The 19,784-nt window shown below is 50.6% G+C and overlaps 1 protein-coding gene and 1 pseudogene across 2 annotated transcripts; both read left to right on the forward strand.

The window, feature by feature from the left end:
• The first annotated feature begins 6,884 nt into the window (after positions 1 to 6,884).
• Positions 6,885 to 9,797, forward strand: LOC129458827 (protein FRG2-like). Of its 2 annotated transcripts, XM_055235104.1 has the most exons (4): positions 6,885 to 7,115; positions 7,376 to 7,453; positions 7,683 to 7,760; positions 8,083 to 9,797. In XM_055235104.1, exons 1-4 carry the CDS (start codon positions 6,938 to 6,940, stop codon positions 8,628 to 8,630), a joined length of 882 nt encoding a protein of 293 aa, XP_055091079.1. In that variant the 5' UTR covers positions 6,885 to 6,937; the 3' UTR covers positions 8,631 to 9,797. The 2 variants fall into 2 exon arrangements, with proteins under 2 accessions (XP_055091079.1, XP_063469651.1); XM_063613581.1 differs by lacking the exon at positions 7,683 to 7,760 and having other exon boundaries at positions 6,894 to 7,115.
• Positions 9,798 to 11,513: 1,716 nt separating this feature from the next.
• LOC129458257 (double homeobox protein 4-like protein 4) lies at positions 11,514 to 15,625 on the forward strand (annotated as a pseudogene).
• The last annotated feature ends 4,159 nt before the right edge of the window (positions 15,626 to 19,784 follow it).

Below are 19,784 nucleotides of genomic sequence, written 5' to 3' on the forward strand. Positions count from 1 at the left end.
TGCAGAATAAAAGCCATATGGACAGATGAGAGGGATAGAGAAAAAAGGGTGAACTGTTCAGAGAGATGTTTTATATTTATATTTACCTTCTTGTGCCTTGTGGAGCAGCTACTGAATTTGCAGGAATGGAAAACAAGTTGCTAGGTGGGGTGCCTCTGGAAGCACTGGCTTCAATGAAAAAGAAATTATAGCCCCCAAATATAGAATTTTTTTTTTCCATTTATCTGCTTTTCCATTATAGGAAATTGTAGGCACCATCTCAGGAGAGGCAGCAGGAGCCCCCACCGGAATCTCTGGTCTCCTTTAATCAGTTCTGTGAGAGAAGATTCCAGGGTGAGGCCAGACCTGGATGAGGCCTTAGAAGAGGGTGGATCTGGGCAGGGCTGGAACAGAAAGTGGACCCCATGTTTCTGATGTTCATGCTGGTGGAGTATTTCCAGTTCTGTCTTTCCTAAGCCTGCCCAACAGATACTTGACTCTTAGAGCTTGCGTAATTTTAATCTGTTTTAGCCACTTCCCTGTCAATTTTTATAACACATGATAACAAGAAACTTAAGCAAAACTCTTAGGGTTTTTTAGGACTATTATATGAGAAGCTAAAAACTTATTTTTCCCAAGATAAAAGAAATAGAAATAATCACAACAATAACAATAATTCTTCTGTCCATGAATAGCCCTTCAGGTGGTGACATCGGAACTCAAGGAACAGCATATGAGAAGTGGAACAAATGCAGCCAAGGCCCCCTGTGCAGCTCCCTTCTCCCTTCCGACAACAGGATGCTGAATTCAGCCATTAATCCGTTTCCCTTCCAACCACAGGATGCTGGATTCAGCCATTAATCCATTTGCTCTAGATGAAAAGTTTCTGGACAGTAGAAACCATGAATTCTTCATCTGTTTTTCTGATGGTCATGTGATGTAGTTTAGATGTCCCCTCCAAATCTCATATTGAATTTTAATCCCCAATGTGGCAGGTGGGGCCTGGGGAGGAGGTGGTTGAATCACCGGGTGAGTCCCTCATGACTCTGTGCCATCCTTGTGATAGTGAGTACTCGCGAGATCTGGTTGTTTAGAAGTGTGGCCCATGCCTCCCCCATCTTTCTTATTTCTGCTTCTACCATGTGAGATGCCTGCTTCTCTTTCACCATGATTGTAAGCTTCCCCAGGCCTTCCCAGAAACAGATGCTGGTGCTGTGCTTCCTGTACAGCCTGCAGAACCATGAGTCAATCAAACTCTTTTCTTATAAATTACCCCGTCTCAGGATTTTTAAATAGCAATGCAAGAATAGCTTAATACATCATATGAAAAGAAAGCAATTGATATATTTACCAGTTTGAGTATTTACCAGTTTGAGTCTCCAGACATCTGCCTTGCTTCAACTCAAAGAACAGGAAGGGAGCAACCCCCATCTACTGCTCCTGATCATGGGAGAATCTTCAGTTCATCTTAAAATATTTCAGTCAAAAGCCTCGTGTTTTATGTAGAAGAATAAGGGTGTCTGAAAGAATGGGTCTCTTTATTTATTTTTATTTCTGAGACAGGGTCTCTTTCCCTGTCATTCTGGCTGAGGTGCAGTGGCTCACTGCAGCTTTGACATTCTGTGCTCCAGCGATTCTCCCACCTCAGCCTCCCAAGTAGCTGGGACCACATGTGCACACTACCACAACCAGATAATATTTGTAATTTTGGCAGAGATGAGATTTTTCTATGTTGAGCACGCTGGTCTTGGACTCCTGAGATCAAGTTTTCCTCCAGCCTCTGCCTTTCAAAGTGCTGGAATTATAGATGTGAGCCACCACACAGGGCAGATGGGTCTTAACTGATTTTAATCAGGGTACCTGAGCATGGAAGACATGCCCTTAATTTTTTTCCTAATACAATATATTTGACAGTTATGTAACTGTGATTTTTTTATTCCTGTGATTCATAAGCATATGATAGTAAAAGGCCTTAAAAGCCTTTGGGAAAAAAGTGCTATATTGTGCTTGAAACCACCTTTTACTCTGAAAGCAAGTGCCATCCAGATACATCTGTTGAGAAGATATTTTCTCCTGTTGCATTTTAGCCAAACAGCTGAGTGTGTCTTGAAGTTGTTTTTTGATTTTTAACAGGACAAGTCTATTTTCTAAGACCCCAAACTCAGGAGTGGCCACGGGGCAAATCACTGCTGCACACATAGAATGCATGTGCATCAAATACATTTCTCACCCCAAAGCAGGGGTTGTTCCCCCTGGGTGCACACGGGAATCACCAGGGAGGCTTTTAAAATTACCTAAACTCAAAAGGCAATAGATAAATGAATTCGGAATCCCTGCAGTGGGACCTGAGCCACAGTGCTGTTTAAAGCTCTCTGGGTGACTATGGGGTACAACCAAGCCCCCAAACTGCTGCTTTAAATCAGCCTCTTCCGGTGAACTAGAGGCAAATGGTTTCCTGAAATGAACGGTTTAAATCAGCCTCTTCCGGCCGGGCGCGGTGGCTCACGCTTGTAATCCCAGCACTTTGGGAGGCCGAGGCGGGCGGATCACGAGGTCAGGAGACCACGGTGAAACCCCGTCTCTACCAAAAAATACAAAAAATTAGCCAGGCGTGGTGGCGGGCGCCTGTAGTCCCAGCTACTCGGAGAGGCTGAGGCAGGAGAATGGCGTGAACCCGGGAGGTGGAGCTTGCAGTGAGCCGAGATTGAGCCACTGCACTCCAGCCTGGGTGAAAAAGCGAGACTCCGTCTCAAAAAAAAAAAAAAAAAAAAAAAAAAAAAAATCAGCCTCTTCCAGTGAACTAGTGGCAAATGGGTTCCTGAAATAAATGGAAAGATTTGCTTCTGGGTTGTGGTCTTCTGATCTTACCTGCATTACGTATTTTTCTTTGCCGAACTGACCTCTGCTACACATTTTATTCCTGATTCAATCCAGTTCTACTCATACCAAATGAATACTATGCACTAGGTGCCCTTGCATTGCTGAACCTCACTGTGGGGAGAGGACTTTGCTGAATAATAATTGCATCCTAAAAAAACTCAAAATACTGGACACGAATGATCCTCCTGCCTTGGCCTCCCAAAGAGCTGAGACTGTAGGCATTAGCCACCGTGCTTGGCCTATACGCTAGAAAATTAACACTATCTTACTTACTAAATTGATGTAAACATGGGAAGACCTAGAAGGTCACCAAAGTGTTAAGACATAAGTAAATACCTTGGAATATTAATATCCATCTGATAATGCCCTGAGCAAACATGTCCCACTTTAAAACAATACGAAACAGTGCTATTATTCTGAGATATGAAGTTAAAATTTTGTGCAAATACATAATATTTAAATTTTTATATATGTATAATATTCATGCAGAAAGACATATACAAAGAAATCATGTAAAGTTCAATGAATTATTACAAAGTGAACACACGTGTGTAACCTAGAAATAAAACCAGCTTCATTGATGCCCTGGCAACCACTTTCTCTCTTTTTGCTCCCCCCAAAGTCACTAAGATCTTAAGAGCTAACATTGTAGATCAACTTTGTATTATTATACATGTTTTATTACAGAAAATTTAAAACACACAAAATAAAAGAAACAGTACAATAGGCCTGTTACCCAGGCTCAACAACAGCTATTAACATGCCAATTTTGTATTATCTATACATCAACTCATTTCTCACATAGTCTTTATTATTATTTTTTTTTTCTGATATAAAATGTGTGCTCATTGAAGGTAAAATCTTGGCTGGGCCCAGTGGCTTAAGCCTCTGTAATCCCGTCACTTTGGAATGACAAGGCAGGAGGATCATTTGAGGTCAGGAGTTTGAGAGCAGCCTGGGCAGAATAGTGAGACCACATCTTTATTAATTTTTTTTTAAAAAAATTAATCAGGCACGGTGGTGCCTGCCTGTAATTCCAGCTACTTGGGATGTTGACATAGCAGGATCCCTCGATTCTACGAGTTTGAGGCTACAGTGAGTTGTGATTGTGCCACTGCACATCAGCCTGGGTGACAGAGTGAAACTGTCTCAAAAAAAATAAAATAAAGGTTCAACCTTAACTAGCTTTTTACACATAAACACACCCATATAAACAATCCCTCTTTTAACAATAGAAGTACCAAATTAAAAATCATTAATGTGAACCCATTTTTAACTCAGACTTTATCTTTTAATAAGTTTCTTTCTTTTTTGTTTTTTGAGGTAAGTTGTGCACTCATTGAAAGGTCTAATCTTGGCTGGGCATGGTGGCTCACATTCGTAACCTCATCACTTTGGAAGTCAGAGCTTAGGAGTTTGAGACCAGCCTAGGCAGCATAACAAGACCTCACTGGGGAAAGATAGTGAGACCTCATCTCTACAATTTTTTAAAAGTTAGTTGGGCATAGTGGTTCACACTTGTAGTCACAGCTATTTGGGAGGCTGACTTGGGAGTCTGGGAGGTCAAGGCTGCAGTGAGCTGTGATTGCACCACTGCACTCCATCCAGAGGGACAGAGTGAGGGTCTGTCAAAAAAAGGTGCAATTTTAACTGTACATGTATGACACATCAACACATCCATATAAACAATCCCTCTCTTAAAAAGTACCCAATTTAAGTTATTAATATTCATGGGAATTACCTAGAAATTTTTTGTTTGTTTTGGTTTGGATTTTTATTGAAAGGGGACACCTAAAGATGTTATTTAAAATCTAGATTTTGATAAAAATAAGCCTGAGTTTTTTCTTTTTTTGAGACAGAGTTTTGCTCTGTCACCCAGCTGGAGTGCAGTGGCATGATCTCGGCTCACCAAAACCTCTGCCTCCCAGGTTCAAGCAATCCTCCTGCCTCCCAAGTAGCTGGGATTGCAGGTGTGAGCCACCACATTCAGTTAATTTTTTTTTTTTGTATTTTTAGTACAAATGGGGTTTCCTTATGTTGGCTAGGCTAGGCTTGAACTCCTGACCTAAGGTTATCCACCCGCCTTGGCCTCCCAAAGTGCTGGGATTACAGGCATGAGCCACCGTGCCTGGCCATACCTGAGTTTTGACTGAGAATTTCTCTTTCTAAGAAAGTACATCATATGAGAGTTACAAGGTCTCTTTTACCTAAAATAAATAGAATTTAATAAATAAAAATTTAAAAAATTTACCTGAGATTAAAGGGCAAATCAAAACATATGTGTAATATGTTATCTGTAGAAGCATATTTTAACAATAACATAAATTATTAATAATCACTAAATGTTATAATAATTTATTAACTAAAATGAACAAAATTCCTATTATGATATCTATGAAAATACTTTCTTAGAGTAAAATATTCTCATATCTTGAGAGGGCACTGGTTAAAAACAACAAAGATGTGGAAGTTGATGTCTTATCAAGTACCTACTTATCAAGTAAGTAGCAGACCCCTCTTACACCTTTCACAGAGTTATACAAAAAGCAGTCATTTACACAAGAGCAGACAATTTTCCTAGCTTTCTATTGAGTTTATATGTTAATGTTGATACAAAATTTAACTCAATTTTCTTATAAAATTACCTGATCAAATTTTATATATTATATGATAATATATCAAAATTTATTTAGATGTCAAATAAATTTTGATATCATAATATTATAATATATAACAATATATTATAAGTTCCATTTACATTCATACAATTTCACTAGGCAGTGTCTGTCTACCACTAATTTTTTTTTGGTTCCACTATTTGCACAGGCAGCACAGCTGGGAAAACACCGACTCACCCAACACAGTCTCTTCCCCGTCTTTCTCCTCCTCAAGGAATCAGTTCATCAGTCAATCAAGTCATGTGGGACTGGAGGCTGGGTACTCCCTAACATAGAAGGTCTCATTCCTGCATGCTTTCCTCAGCAGAGGGGGAGACAAGAAGGTCCTTTTAGGGGACACTTGCTTGGACATAGACGAGGCTAGTTGGAGGGCTCTGACCAGCAGAGACAGACTCCGCCGCAGTAGGAAGGGATGAGACAGCTGTTCTGAGCCTGGAGCTCCACCACACCTTGTCCCGCCTCACCGAGGCAATTTTGAGAGGCTGCCCTGGAATATGGTGGATGATGAGAAACAATGTGGGCTTTGCCGGGATTCAGGTGGTGTCTGCGGTGTGAAGACAGGAGCTGAATGTTCAGAATCTAGGCTGTTTTTCTTGTGATCAGTTGGGTTACCTGTTTGAGACCAAGTCCGTTTTAACTAGGGAGGCTGAATAAATTCCACAGAACACAATGGCGCTCCCAGGATGACTGAGGAAGGGTGAGAAAGGGGGAAACTTTTTCCACCTAGACTTTTTGCTACCTCAGGAATCGGGGGCTGATTAGGTTAGCACTGGCTCAACCTAATCAATTCGATTTTATTGCATTTGATCTAATTATCTTCCCCATTTTTAAGGTAGGAAGGGTCATTTCATTTGGTATTTATTTTTTCTCTGCATTTTTATTTCATCATATACGTGTGGATCTAATACAATCAACCAAAATTTAACATTTGTTGTTTCCAAGCACTTAAGAAATTGTAATATCTATGCATACAATGTTAACACCATGTATAATAAATTCTCTTTATGTGCAAAATATATAACGTATGTCAATATAGGCATGTTTAATTGTGCATCTTGAAAGGTGAACAGGATCATAAATACTTCCAGGTAGGAAATGGGGCAGAAATCGGAAGAAATGATTCCCTGATCTTCCGATCCCTGTGCTCTCGGTTCTTTGTTTTCTTGACACTATGACAGGATCCTGAAAATGTCTCCCTTAACTGTGTCTACGTCTCCAGTAGAACTACAGCAAGAAACTTCTGATTGAGGCTCTAAGATGCGGCAGGAATGAGAAAACTGTTCAGCCAATCAGAGTAAGCCACGCCCAGCCAAGGGACGTATAAAAGGCAGGTCTATCAGAATAACCCACACTCTGCCTTTGGGCGTGTGAGAGAGCACACCTTTCACTTGAGCTTCAACATGGGAAAGGGAAATGAAGACCCCGATCTCCACTGCTCCTCCATCCGATGCTCCACTGAACAGCCCCTTTTCCAACAGATCTCCTTTACAGAAAAGGGCTCAGATGAGAAGAAACCATTCAAAGGAAAAGGCAAGACCGCCTTCTCCCATTCCAGTGAGAAGCACATACAAAGGCAAGGTAAGGCCTTGGGCTGCCCCTATGGAGGCTGGAAGGAGGGTTGGAATCAGGGATACTGAGCTATGTGTCTTTGGTAGGGTTTTATTTTGAGATTGGGGATGGGAAATGGCCTAGTGCCCTCAGGGGACTTTGAGGAATATGTTCACTCGTGACACTGGGAGAAGAGCTTCCATGAAAGAATGATCCGCAAAAATGTATCAGAGATAGAATATGGGACTCTTCCTAGGGAGAGGTGAGTCATCTAAACTCTTTTGCGGCAGGATCGGAGCCCAATCCAAACAAGGAGAAGAATTCTGAGGAAACCAAGCTCAAGGCCGGGAACAGCACTGCTGGATCAGGTAAGATTTGACTCTTTCAAAGTGAGAAGGGACAGGGCAGCAACACAGGCTCCGCTGGCAAGGAAACTGGGAGCTTCTTGACAGCCAGGGCCATACAGATCCTGGACACTGGAGAACAGAAGAGAGCTGGGGTTTGGTGGCAACCTCAGCTCCTGTGTGTCCAGGATGAACTAGGAATTTCAGGGTGTTCAGCTGGAGGCACTTTCTCAAACCCTCATTGTGTTCACAGAACCAGAGTCCAGCTCATATCGGGAAAACTGCAGGAAAAGAAAAATCAGTTCCAAGAACAGCTGCCAACACAGAGCAGGTAGAATCTTGGTGTTTTTTGTTGTTGGTGGTGGTGGTGGTTTTTTGTTTTTGGTTTGCCCCAAAAGGCAAATAATCAGGAAACTTTTATATGAGAATTGAGCGGAAAGGGAGTTACTTATTCATGAGTAAGTTTTTGAGATCTTAGCACTCTGAGAATATCTGGGGACTCACAAGAGGTTCAGCCTCACTTCATTCCAGTGCTGAGATGGTCAGGAAGGAATGGGAGAGACAAGTGGAGTTCACCTGGGTGCACAGGGGGTTCTGGAAATGAGGGTCTGTGGGGACTGCTCTGGTGAGTCTCTCACATGCTTTCTTTACAGGGAACCGTCCAGAAGAGGAGTGCAGCTTGATGTTGAAAAAAAAATCAAGATCCTCTACTGCTGTGCACAACAGTGAAATCCAGGAGACCTGTGATGTCCACCATAGGGGACATTCCAGGGCTCGCACTGGGCACAGCAAACGGCACAGGTCTCGGGCCCTAGGAGTCCAAACACCGTCACTTCGAAAAAGCTTAGTGACCTCGGTGCGAGCTATGTCAGAGGCTGTTTATCAAGACCTAGCCCAGGTGTGGGCACAGCAGATCCATTCTCCACTGACCTGTGAGCAGCTGACACCGCTCACTCAGCTCCGGGGGCCTCTGTGTGCCCAGGTGCAGACCTTGTATTCCATGGCCACCCAGGCAGCTTATGTCATCCCTGCAGAGGGCTGGCTTGTCCCAGCCACACTGCCTGGTCCTGGGGATTCAGCCCTGGAGAGAGAAGCCCAGCCCTTCCCTGGGCAGGAGATAACTGAGCCTGTCAGTGGATCAGATGAGGCTAAGCTGGGAGCACCCTTACCCTATTCAGCAGAGATACAGCTCTGGGAATGAGAACAAGGAACTGCTTCTTCTCAGATTCTTCCAGATGACCAGCAGTGACAATTTTAGACACACTGTGTTAATAAATGACAGAACCTGAAGAAGTCATAGGAAAGAAACTTGAGCAGTATACTCAGAATGGTGAGCCCTGCATTTTGCAGACCGCTAAGGCTATAGACAAATTTTATATTTCATGTTAGACATTTGATGCCATTTAGATGTCTGATGACAGTCATGCATTTCTATATAATCAGAAAAATATTAGAATGTAATCGTGAATTTGCATATTTTAGATTGTAGAAAAGTAAATATAAAATTATATGCTCTTTTTTTTTTTTTTTTTGAGACAGTCTTGCTATGTTACCCAGGCTGGAGTGCAGTGGCAAAATCTTAGCTCACTGCAGCCTCTGCTTCCTGGGTTCAAACAATTCTCATGCCTCAGCCTCCCAAGTAGCTGGGACTACAGGAATGTACTGCCATGCCTGGCTATTTTTTTTTTCTTGTATTGTTAGTAGAGACAGAGTTTTGTCACTTTGGCCAGGTTGGCCTCGAACTCAGGTGATCTGCCAGCCTCCGCCTCCCAACGTGTTGGGATTACAGGCATGAGCCCCCTTACCAAGAAATTGCTTCTCTTTGAATCCGGAAAATGTTGTAGGCTGTCACTCTTCCAGCTGGAACCCATGGAGTACTGATATCCACAAACCATTAATAGCACTCCCTGTGAAAAAATGTCTATACATTTTTACAGTTTGATATAATTATAGTAAAATTACTATGCAAGCTGTTTACTTTTAATATTTCTACATAAAATTTAAGTCAAGATATATTAAATGGTAAATGATTGTACTTATTTATTGAACTGCCTCATGTTTTATTTCATTTTAAAATCCTAAATTTATATTTTATTGTATTTTATACATTTCAATTGATTGTACTATATTACAGGATATGGAGATTTCATCACATACTACAATATAGTGTATTTTGTTATATTTGAGGTATATTCTACTTGTATTTTGTACTGAGATCATACAATCTTTCATTATCTAAGTGCATTAATTACTTGTTTGGTTGCTTTATAATTTTCATTTTATGTAATGAAATAAACATTAATGTTGTTTGGAATTTTAAATTTCTTTCATATGGAATTTGTATTTAATAAAGATGTGAAAAAGAGAATGTCTTATCTTCACTTCTGTGTCATCCTATCCCTGACCTCCCCACAGCCCACAGCTCTTGTCATAGTACAGGAATAGTGTTCTATCACTACAGGAAATGTAGCCAATTCAATGGTAATACACAGATATAAGTTGGAGATATAGAGATTTTATTCTTGACCACTGCAATAGAAAAGCATCACAGTAATGTGAGTCACACAATTTTGGGGTTGACACTGCTTATGAGTTATGCTTACACTATACTGTAGAATAACTCTGAAATAAATTATGTCTATTAAACAAATGCACATACACAAATAACGTGTCTAAATAACAATGGACATGTCTTAATGAAAATGAATTTTATTGCTGTAAAAATATTAACACATAGATACACACAATGGGGTCATACAATGTTAAAAAATAGAGATAGGGAGAGGAACAGAGACAGGGAGAAAGGGAGGAATGGAGCGAGAAAAGGACAGAGGGACAGAGGGACATTGGAAAGGAGAAAGTGGGAAGAGGGGGAGGAAGGGAGGTACGGAGGGAGGAGGGAGGAAGGGAAGGACAGAGGGAGAAAAGGAGCAAGAGACAGAGGAAGGCAGAGAGAAAAGCGGTCTTCTGCCTCTAGGACCAGCAGGACCTCGCACTCCGGGAAAATGTTGGGTGCCCAGTGCAGTCTGAGTGCTCGGCCCACAGCCGCGTCGGCCTGCGGGGCGCTCACCAGCCCTCCGGATCGCCAGCCTGGGTCACTTCATCCCGGAGCGATTCAGACGAATTCCGTCTCCCAGGGAATGATTGAATTGCCCAGAGAGCAATGAGCTCAGCCTCGGGTGATTGTCCGTTTTTCACCCACATGGTTCACAGATGACATAGCCCTAGGCTGAGCCAGCAACAGAGAGTGAGGCAGATACTCCCATCCACACAGAAGTCACACTCAGGCCGAGTGAACCATGATTCCTGGTTCCACGTTCCTTTGCCCTCTGCAACGAGGCCTGTTGCTCACGTGTCTCTGGCCCCCGAAAGCGTGACCATGTTGACTGTTTCCCGAGCTCTGTGGCGACACAGAAACCTCCAGCGAAGCGTGGAAAAGCAGCATCGTGACTTCGCTCTCCTTTCCAGTTTCCAAACAGGCCACAGTGGAGACTACCCTTGTTGCAGGAAACAGGAATCTGTCGTCAGGCCGTGATGCACCGGACGTTTCTTTTCTCTGTAGTTTCGATCTCGTTTTCTACATGAAAATGAACGAGATACACACCCCTGCGTGTGTGAGACTATCACGGCAACGGCGACACCCACAGGCATTGCCGCCTTCCCGGACAGGGCCTGGAAAACTCAAGACTGTCATGGAGGTTCCGTTCTGCACTCCACACTTTAGGGTGGTTTCTGTCTGAAAACTGTGCGAGCCAAGACAGCTGCTTCCAGTTTCCATAGACTTACTGGAGAACGTCAGAGAGCCAGCCCCCCGAAGCTCCTCTTTCTCCTCCAATCTGGCCCTACACCCACCCACCCCACAAGTCCCTGGTCCCTGTGGTTTTCGGCTTCAGAGAGCGGGCTACCCCGGGACCACGGGCCCCGAGCTCATGGATGTTCATAAAGGGGTGGAGGTGGTAGGTCTTTCTAAGGGCCTCCTGGCTGGACCTGCGCGCAGTGCACAGGCCGGCTGAGGTGCACGGGAGCCCGCCGACCTCTCTCTGCCCGTATCCGTCCGTGCAATTCCGGCCGGGGCTCCCCCGCGATGGCTCTCCCGACACCTTCGGACAGCAACTCCCCGCGGAAGCCGGAGGACGAGGACGGCGGAGGAGACTCGTTTGGACAACGAGCCAAAGCGAGGCCCTGCGAGCCTGCTTTGAGCGGAACCCGTACCCGGGCATCGCCATCAGAGAACGGCTGGCCCAGGCCATCGGCGTTCCGAAGCCCAGGGTCCAGATTTGGTTTCAGAATGAGAGGTCACGCCAGCTGAGGCAGCACCGGTGGGAATCTCGGCCCTGGCCGGGGAGAGGCTGCCCGCAAGAAGACAGGCGAAAGCGGACTGCCGTCACCCTATCCCAGACCGCCCTGCTCGTCCGAGCCTTTGAGAAGGATCGCTTTCCAGGCATCGCCACCAGGGAAGAACTGGCCAGAGAGACGGGCCACCCGGAGTCCAGGATTCACATCTGGTTTCAGAATCGAAGGGCCAGGCACCCGAGACAGGGTGGCAGGGCGCCCGCGCACACAGGCGGCCTGTTCAACGCGGCCCCCGGCGGGTGTCACCCTGCTCCCTGGTCGGTCGCCTTCGCCCACACTGGGGCGTGGGGAACGGGGTTCCCCTCACCCCACATGCCCTGCGCGCCCACAGGGGGCTTTCGTGAGCCAGGGAGCAAGGGCCGTGCACCTGCTCCAGCCCAGCCAGGCCGCGCTGGCAGAAGGGATCTCCCAACCTGCCCTGGCAGGCGGGGATTTTGCCCGCGCCGCCCTGGCTCCTCCGGAGGGGGCGCTTTCCCACCCTCAGACTCCTCGGTGGCCTCCGCACCCGAGCAAATGCCGGGAGGACCAGGACCCGCAGCGCGACGGCCTGCCGGGCCCTTGCGCGGTGGGACAGCCAGGGCCCGCTCAAGCTGGGCCACAGGGCCAAGGTGTGCTTGCGCCACCCACGTCCCAGCGGAGTCCGTGGTGGGGCTGGAGCCCCAGGTCGCCCGGGCGGCGTGGGAACCCGAAGACGGGGCACCTCCACCTCCGAAGCTCGCGACCCGGGAGGCCTCCGCGTCAAGCACAGATGCAAGCCATCCAGGCGCCCTCCCGAGCGCTCGAGGAACCGGGGCGCTCGTCTGCACTCCCCTCCAGGCTGTTAGATGAGTTCCTGTCGACCCCAGAGTTTCAGCAAAAGTCACAACCTTTCCTAGATCCGGCGCCACTAGGGGAGCTGAAGGACGTGGAAGAGCCCGCTCCGCTGGAACCACTCCTCAGACAGGAAGAACACCGGGCTCTGCTGGAGGAGCAGGTTGGAGCGGGGTGGGGGCGGGGTGGGGGCAGGGCGGCGGCCTCTCTTTCGCGGTGAACCTCTGACTCGGTATGGAGAGACGTGTCTTCCCTTCCAGCTTACCTGTCTAGGATCCCTGAGTTCCAGGTCCGACGACAGACTCCACACAGAGGAGGGCTATCATTCTTTCCTACGCATCCCGGGGATCCCAGGGCCTGCCCAGGTACCGGGAGGTGGACTGTCTACTGCTCAGGCGCGGGTTTGCAGGCAGCAGCCTAGGTTTTCTAACCAGCCCAGGCGGAGCTCTCATCCCTTTTCCCCGCGTTCTTCAGTTGGGTTGGCGGAGACCGCAGTCCGCGAAACACTGGGCCCGGGCAGAAGCCAGGCCAGTTCTCCTTTCCGCTGCTCCACTCCTCTGCCTCTTCGCTCACCATCACTTGCCAACCCGTGTCCCGCCAGCCTCCTCGCCAGCACCATGGAGCGCCTTGCAACTAAATGTAGACCCGAGACCTCGCGCAAACCGGGGTGCTGCCCTTTCCAGGAAAGAGGGAAGGCAGGCAGAGGTGAGGACAGGAACGGAGAGAGAGTGGGACTGAAGGATGGAGCTAGGAAAGGATGGATGGACTAAGGGACCCTGGAAGGGAGAGAAAGAGGGAGGGAGGGAGAAAGGGAGGAAAAAACCGGGGGAGGGAGGGAAGAACAGAGGGAAGGATGGATGGAGGGACAGAAGGGGCAAGAAAGAGATAAAGGAAGGCAGAGAGAAAAACGGTCTTCTGCCTCCAGAACCAACAGGACCCAGCACTCCAGGAAAATGCTGGATGCCCAGTGAGGGCTAAGTGCTCGGCCCACAGCCCCGTTGGCCGGCGGGGCGCTCAGCGGCCCTCCGGATCGCCAGCCTGGGTTACTTCATCCCGGAGGGAGAGGGACGAATTCCATTTCCGAAGGAATGAGAGAATTCCCCAGAGAGCAATGAGCCGAGACTCAGGTGGTTTTCCGTTTTTCATCCACATGGTTCACAGATGACATATCCTCACGTTGAGCCCTGCAACAGAGCGCGAGGCAGATAGTCACATCCACATAGAGTCACACTCAGGCCAACTAAAGCGTGATTCTGGATTCCACGTTTCTTTGCCCTCTGCAGAGGTGCCTGTTGCTCAAGTGTCTGCCCCCCCCCCCAAGCGTGACCATGTTGACTGTTTGTTTACCGAGCTCTGTGGGGACCCAGAAACTTCCAGGGATGCGTGGAAGACCAGCATCGTGTCGGTGCTCTCCTTTCCAGTTTCAAACAGGCTATATTGGAGACTCCCCATTTTGCAGGAAACAGGAATCCATCGTCAGGCCGTGATGCACGGGACGTTTCTTTTCTCCGTGGTTTCGCTCTCGTTGTCTACGTGAAAATGAACGAGATCCACACACCTGCGTGTGTGAGACTATCACGGCAACTGTGACACCCACGCGCTGACAATAGAGTTGGCAGCCTGATCCCGGGACAAAGGCACTGAGGGACAGCCAGACACACCCTACCACAATCACTAGCAAACTCACTCCCAAACACACAGACACACACGGGCGCACGCGTGAGAACACAAGCACACACACAGACACAGAAAGACACAGACAGCTTGAAGAAGAGCAAGGGACAGAGGGATGGAAAGATAGAAACGGAAGGAGAGAGAGAAACAGCGATAGAGAAAGAGACAGAGAGGGACCGGGGAAATTGCGCGCGAGAGAGACAGAGAGAGAGCGCAAGGTGGAGAGGGAAGTAGAGAAAGGGAGAGGGTGAGGGAGCTAGGGAGGGAGAGCAACAGAGCCTTGGAGAGGGAGGCTCTGCTCTGTGAGACAGGGGCCCCTTTGGCCAGGGTAGGGTGGAGGGTGCCTGGGCCGGGCTAGAACAGGGGGGTAGGGCCGCCCACGCGGGAAAACCAAGGGAGCCCTGAGACGTGTTTTTACTTGGATTGGTTGGTTGCTTTGGGGGTGCATTTCGTAGCGTCATTCCTTTGCTGGCTCCTCCCTGTCCTCTTGGTGCTGTGGGCCCTGAAAGTTGTCGAGTGCGCCCGTCCCTGTGGCAGGAGCAGTGGCGCCGAGCGTGCCCACGGGCCGCGGCTTGGGTTTCTCTCGTGTTCAGGGTGGTATGGCCGTAGACAACGGCAGTGGCGCCTGGCTGGTCCAAGAGCCCGGTCCAGCTACGCCCGCCTAATTCCAGGCGTCACCACCAACCCGGGGCCGCGAGGCTGGGATCAGCACCCCAGAGCCGCTTCGTGAAAATGAACGAGATCCACACACCTGTGTGTGTGAGACTATCACGGCAACTGTGACACCCACGGCCGGGCTGCCGTCCCCCTCTATACGCCCAAGCACCACCAGTCGCCGCGCTGCGCTTTCCGCCGGCCTCCCAGAGCGTCCCGCTGTCGCCGGCGGCCAGACCACGCGCGGGACCGCCGAGGCGCCAGAGGCCTCCATTCTCTGCCAGGGCTCTGGACTCTCCAGGCGGCCTCCCTTTAGCTGACGCTCCAGGCCTTCCACTGGCTCTCGAGCTCCGGAGCTTCCAACACTGGGGGCCTGCTCAGGACGGGGTGTGCTCCCAGGCCAGGGCCCAGGGCCCACGGTCCTGGGATCCCCTCTGGTCCTCCGTCTTGCCGCGGAAAAATTATTTTGGATTCCTCGCCGCCCCTCCTGAAAGGCCCCCTCTTGCCCCACACACCCAGAGAAGCCAGGGCTGCCCAGGGGCGAACAGCCGGCCCAGCCCCGCGGGCCCTTTTTCTCACAACGCCTACACCATTGTCGCTTGTCCCGAGGAAGACCCGGCCCGTGGCCAACGGAGCAGGAAGGCCCTGCTTTGTCCCGCGCTGGCACTACAGCCCTGGCAGCCTGATCCCGGGGAAGAGGGCTGACGGACACCCAGACACACCCCACCACCACCACGAGCAAACCCCCCCCCCACACACACACAGATACACATGGGCGCGTGCACGCGCGCCAGCACACACTCACACGGGCACGGACACACACGCAAAGACACAGCTTGAAGGACAGCAAGGGAGAGAGGGATGGAGAGATAGAAACAAAGGGTGAGAAAAAGACAGAGATAGAGACAGAGAGGGTGGGGAGAGACGGAGAGAAGGTGACAGAAGAGCAAGAGGTGGAGGAGGAAGAAGAGAAAGAGAGAGTGAGGGAGCTGGAGAGCAAGTGCGATAGAGCCATGGAGAGGGAGGCTCTGCTCTGGTAGACAGGGCCCCTTTGAGCAGGCCGGGGTGGGGTGGAGGGTGCTTGGGCAGGGCCAGAACAGGGGGGCAGGGCCGTCCAAGCTAGAGTACTGAGCCCTGAGTACTCTTTACTCTTGGATTGGTTGGTTACTTTAGGGGTGCGTTTCGTACAAGAGTACTTTACTCTTGGATTGGTTGGTTACTTTAGGGGTGCGTTTCGTAGGGTCCTTCCTTTGTTTGCTCCTTTCTGTCTTCTTGATGCAGTAGGCTCCGAGATTTGAAGAGTGCGCCTGTCCATCTGGCGGGAGCCATAACGCCAGCGTGCTCACAGGGCACAAGATCTGGGTCTCTCTTGTGTCCCCGAGACTGGATTTTACACGAAGTCTGTGGCAATGAAAATCCAAGTGCACAGGGACGGTTTTCCTGGTGGCTGACGAAGGCAATGTCCTTCCCCGTGGAAAGCAGCCCGTGGAAAAGTGGGAGTAGAGTCAGGGGGCGGTTGGGAAGCACGGCGACAAAAGGGGGAAAGAGGGAGGGAGGGGGAGCCAAAAGCCTTCAGCACCCAGTATTCCCAGGGGGTCTCGCATCCCAAGTACTAGCCAGGCCCGACTCTGCTTAGCTTCCAAGATCAGTCGAGATCCCGTGCGTCCAGGGTGGTGTGGCCATAAAGGCCGGCAGTGGCGCCTGGCTGCCACAAGAGCCCGTCCCAGTCACGCCTGCTCGACTCCAGGCGTCACCGCCACCCCGGGGCCGCAGGACTCACATCCAGGGCCCCAGAGCCGCTCCCCCGCGGCCGGGCTCCTCTCCAGATCAAGGCCCCAGCACCGCCGGCCGCCGCGCTGCGCCTTCCGCCAGCCTCCCAGAGCCACCCCCCTCGCCTGCGGCCAGACCACGCGCCGGACCGCCATGGCGCCGCCCTGCTGCAGCGCGGGAGAGCCACAGGCCTCAGTCCCCTGCCCGGGCTCCAGGCACTCCAGGTGGCCTCCCTTTTCGCAGACGCTCCAAGCCTTCCCTGGCTCGGGAGCTCCCAAGCTTCCAACACATCGGGCCCACTAAGGACCGGGTGTGCTCTGAGGCGTCAGGGCCCAGGGCCAACGGTCCCGGGATCCCCTCCTGTCCTCCGCCTTGCCGCGGAAAAATTGTTTTGGATCCCTCGCCGCTCCTCCTGAAAGGCCCCCTCTTGCCCCACACACCCAGAGAAGCCAGGGCTGCCCGGGGCGAACAGCCGGCCCAGCCCCGCGGGCCCTTTTTCTCACAACGCCCACACCATTGTCACTTGTCCTGAGGAAGATCCGGCCAGTGGCCAAGGCCCTGCTTTGCCCCGCGCTGGCACTAGAGCCCCGGCAGCCTGATCCCGGGAGAGAGGTGCTGATGGGACACCCAGACACACCCCACCACCACCACTAGCAAACCCACCCCGACACACACACACATACACACAGGAGCACGCGTGCGGGCACACACACACACGGACACACACGGAGACACACACGGGCACACACACACGGACACACAAAGACACAGACACAGACAAAGATAGCTTGAAGTAAGGGAGGAGACCACCCCTCATATTGTCTTATGACCAATTTCTGCATACTGAGATTATCACAGCAACTGTGACACCCATGCGCTGGCAATAGAGTCGGCAGCTTGATCCCGGGACAAAGGTACTGACGGACATCCAGACACACCCCACCACAATCAAGCAAACCCATTCCCAGACAGACACACATGGGCGCTCCCCTTTGAGTAAAAACTAAAAGGCAGAAATGAAAACCACAGGCAGACAGCCCGGTGCCACACCCTGGGCCTGGTAGTTAAAGATCTACCCCGACCTAATCGGTTATGTTATGTATAGATTACAGACATTGTATAGAAAAGCACTGTGAAAATCCCTGTCCTGTTTTGTTCTGATCTAATTACCACTGCATGCAGCCCCCAGTCAGTACCCTCTGCTTCCTCAATGGATCACGACCCTCTCACGCAGACCCCCTTAGAGTTGTAAGCCCTTAAGAGGGACAGGAATTACTCAGTCGGGGAGCTCGGTTTTTGGAGACGTGAGTCTACCCATGATCCCAGCTGAATAAAGCCCTTCCTTCTACAACTCGGTGTCTGAGGGATTTCGTCTGCGGCTCCTCCTGCTACAGAAGGAGAGCAAGGGAGGGAGGGATTGAGAGATAGAAGCAGACGGAGAGAGAGAGACAGAAAGTGGGGGAGGAGAGAGAGAGAGAGAGAGAGGGAAAGAGGGAAAGAGAGAGCGCGACAGAAGAGCGCGAGCTGGAGGAGGAAGTAGAGAAAGGGAGAGGGTGAGGGAGTTGTAGAGCGAGAGAGACAGAGCCTTGGAGAGGGAGGCTCTGCTCAGGTAGACAGGGCCCCTTTGAGCAGGCCGGAGTGGGGTGGAGGGTGCTTGGGACGGTCTAGAACAGGGAGTCAGGGCCCCCCATGCGGGAAAACCAGCGGAGCCCTGAGATGTGTTTTATTTTCTTGGATTGGTTGGTTGCTTTGGGGGTGCGTTTCATAGGGCCCTTCCTTTATTTGCTTCTTTCTGTCTTCTTGGTGCGGTGGGCCCCCAGATTTGTAGAGTGTGCCCATCCGTCTGGCGAGAGGCGTGGCTCTGAGCCTGTCCGTGTGGCCAGGCCTGGGTCTCTCTCGTGTCCTCGGGACTGGAGTTTACAGGAAGTCGGTGGCAAAGTGCACAGGGACGGATTTCCTCGTGGCTGGCGAAGGCAATGTCCTTCCCCCCGGGAAAGCAGCCCACGGGTTCCGGAGCGGAGGTCTTGGCTGGCGTCTGTGGGACCCGCTGCCCCTGCCCGCCCCTTCCCCGGGCTTGGAAGGTTGCGGCGGCGCTGGATGAATAAATTGAATTGCCTCGGCGTCCGGGGAGCGTGAAAGACACCCGGGACTTCAGGGAACCCTCGCCTGCGCCCTCGGGGTCGGTCCCGTCCTCCTGGGTTGGAGCTGGGCTCCTGGTGGGGCTGCAGCGAGTCAGAAGAGGTGGGATGCTGCTGCCTGGCGGTGCTGCCCTGGCAGATCTTCAGCGGGAGGTCCTGGGCTTCGGCTGGCGCCGGGGCGGACAAGGTGGAGGGAGAGGGGCCGGTTGGGAAGCACGGAGACAAAAGGGGGAAAGCGGGAGGGAGCGGGAAGCCAAAAGCCTACGGTACTCGCTGTTCCCAGGCGGAATCCATCCAAGTACTAACCAGGCTCGACCCTGCTTAGCTTCACGATATCAGAGGAGATGGGGCGCGTTCAGGGTAGTGTGGCCTAGACGCCCGCACCTCTGCCTGGCTGCCCCAAGAGCCCGGCGCAGCCACGCCTGCCCGACTCCAGGCGTCACCGCCACCCCGGGGCAGCGGGGCTCGGATTCCGGACCCCCAGAGCCGCTCCTCCGTGCCCCGGGGCAGCTGTCTCCCTCCACGCCCGAGCACCACCGCAAGCCTCCCAGAGCGTCCGGCCGTCGCAGGTGGCCAGGCCTCACGCAGGACCAATGTGGCGCCGCCCCGCTGTTGCTGGGGGGCGCTGGAGGCCTCAATCCCCTGCCCAGGCTTCGGGCTCTCGGGGCGGCCTGCCTTCCGCCCACGCTCCTGGCCTTCCCAGGCTCCCGGGCTCCGAGCTTCCACCACATCGGCCGGCTCAGGACGGGTCGTGCTCATCCCTTCACTTTTTAACTTTTTGTTGTTTCTATTTATATTTTATTGTGCTATGTCTTGAAATGTTGTTGTAGTTATTACGTTTGATTGGATATTATTTAGTATTCCTACTTTGAATAAGAGTAGTTTGCACACCACACAGCTATAGTGTTATAATATTGTTTTGTTTTGTATCCTATTAGCAGTGAGGATTTTTTTTA

This window comes from Symphalangus syndactylus, chromosome 19, assembly GCF_028878055.3.
Source record: "Symphalangus syndactylus isolate Jambi chromosome 19, NHGRI_mSymSyn1-v2.1_pri, whole genome shotgun sequence".
NCBI lineage: Eukaryota > Metazoa > Chordata > Mammalia > Primates > Hylobatidae > Symphalangus > Symphalangus syndactylus.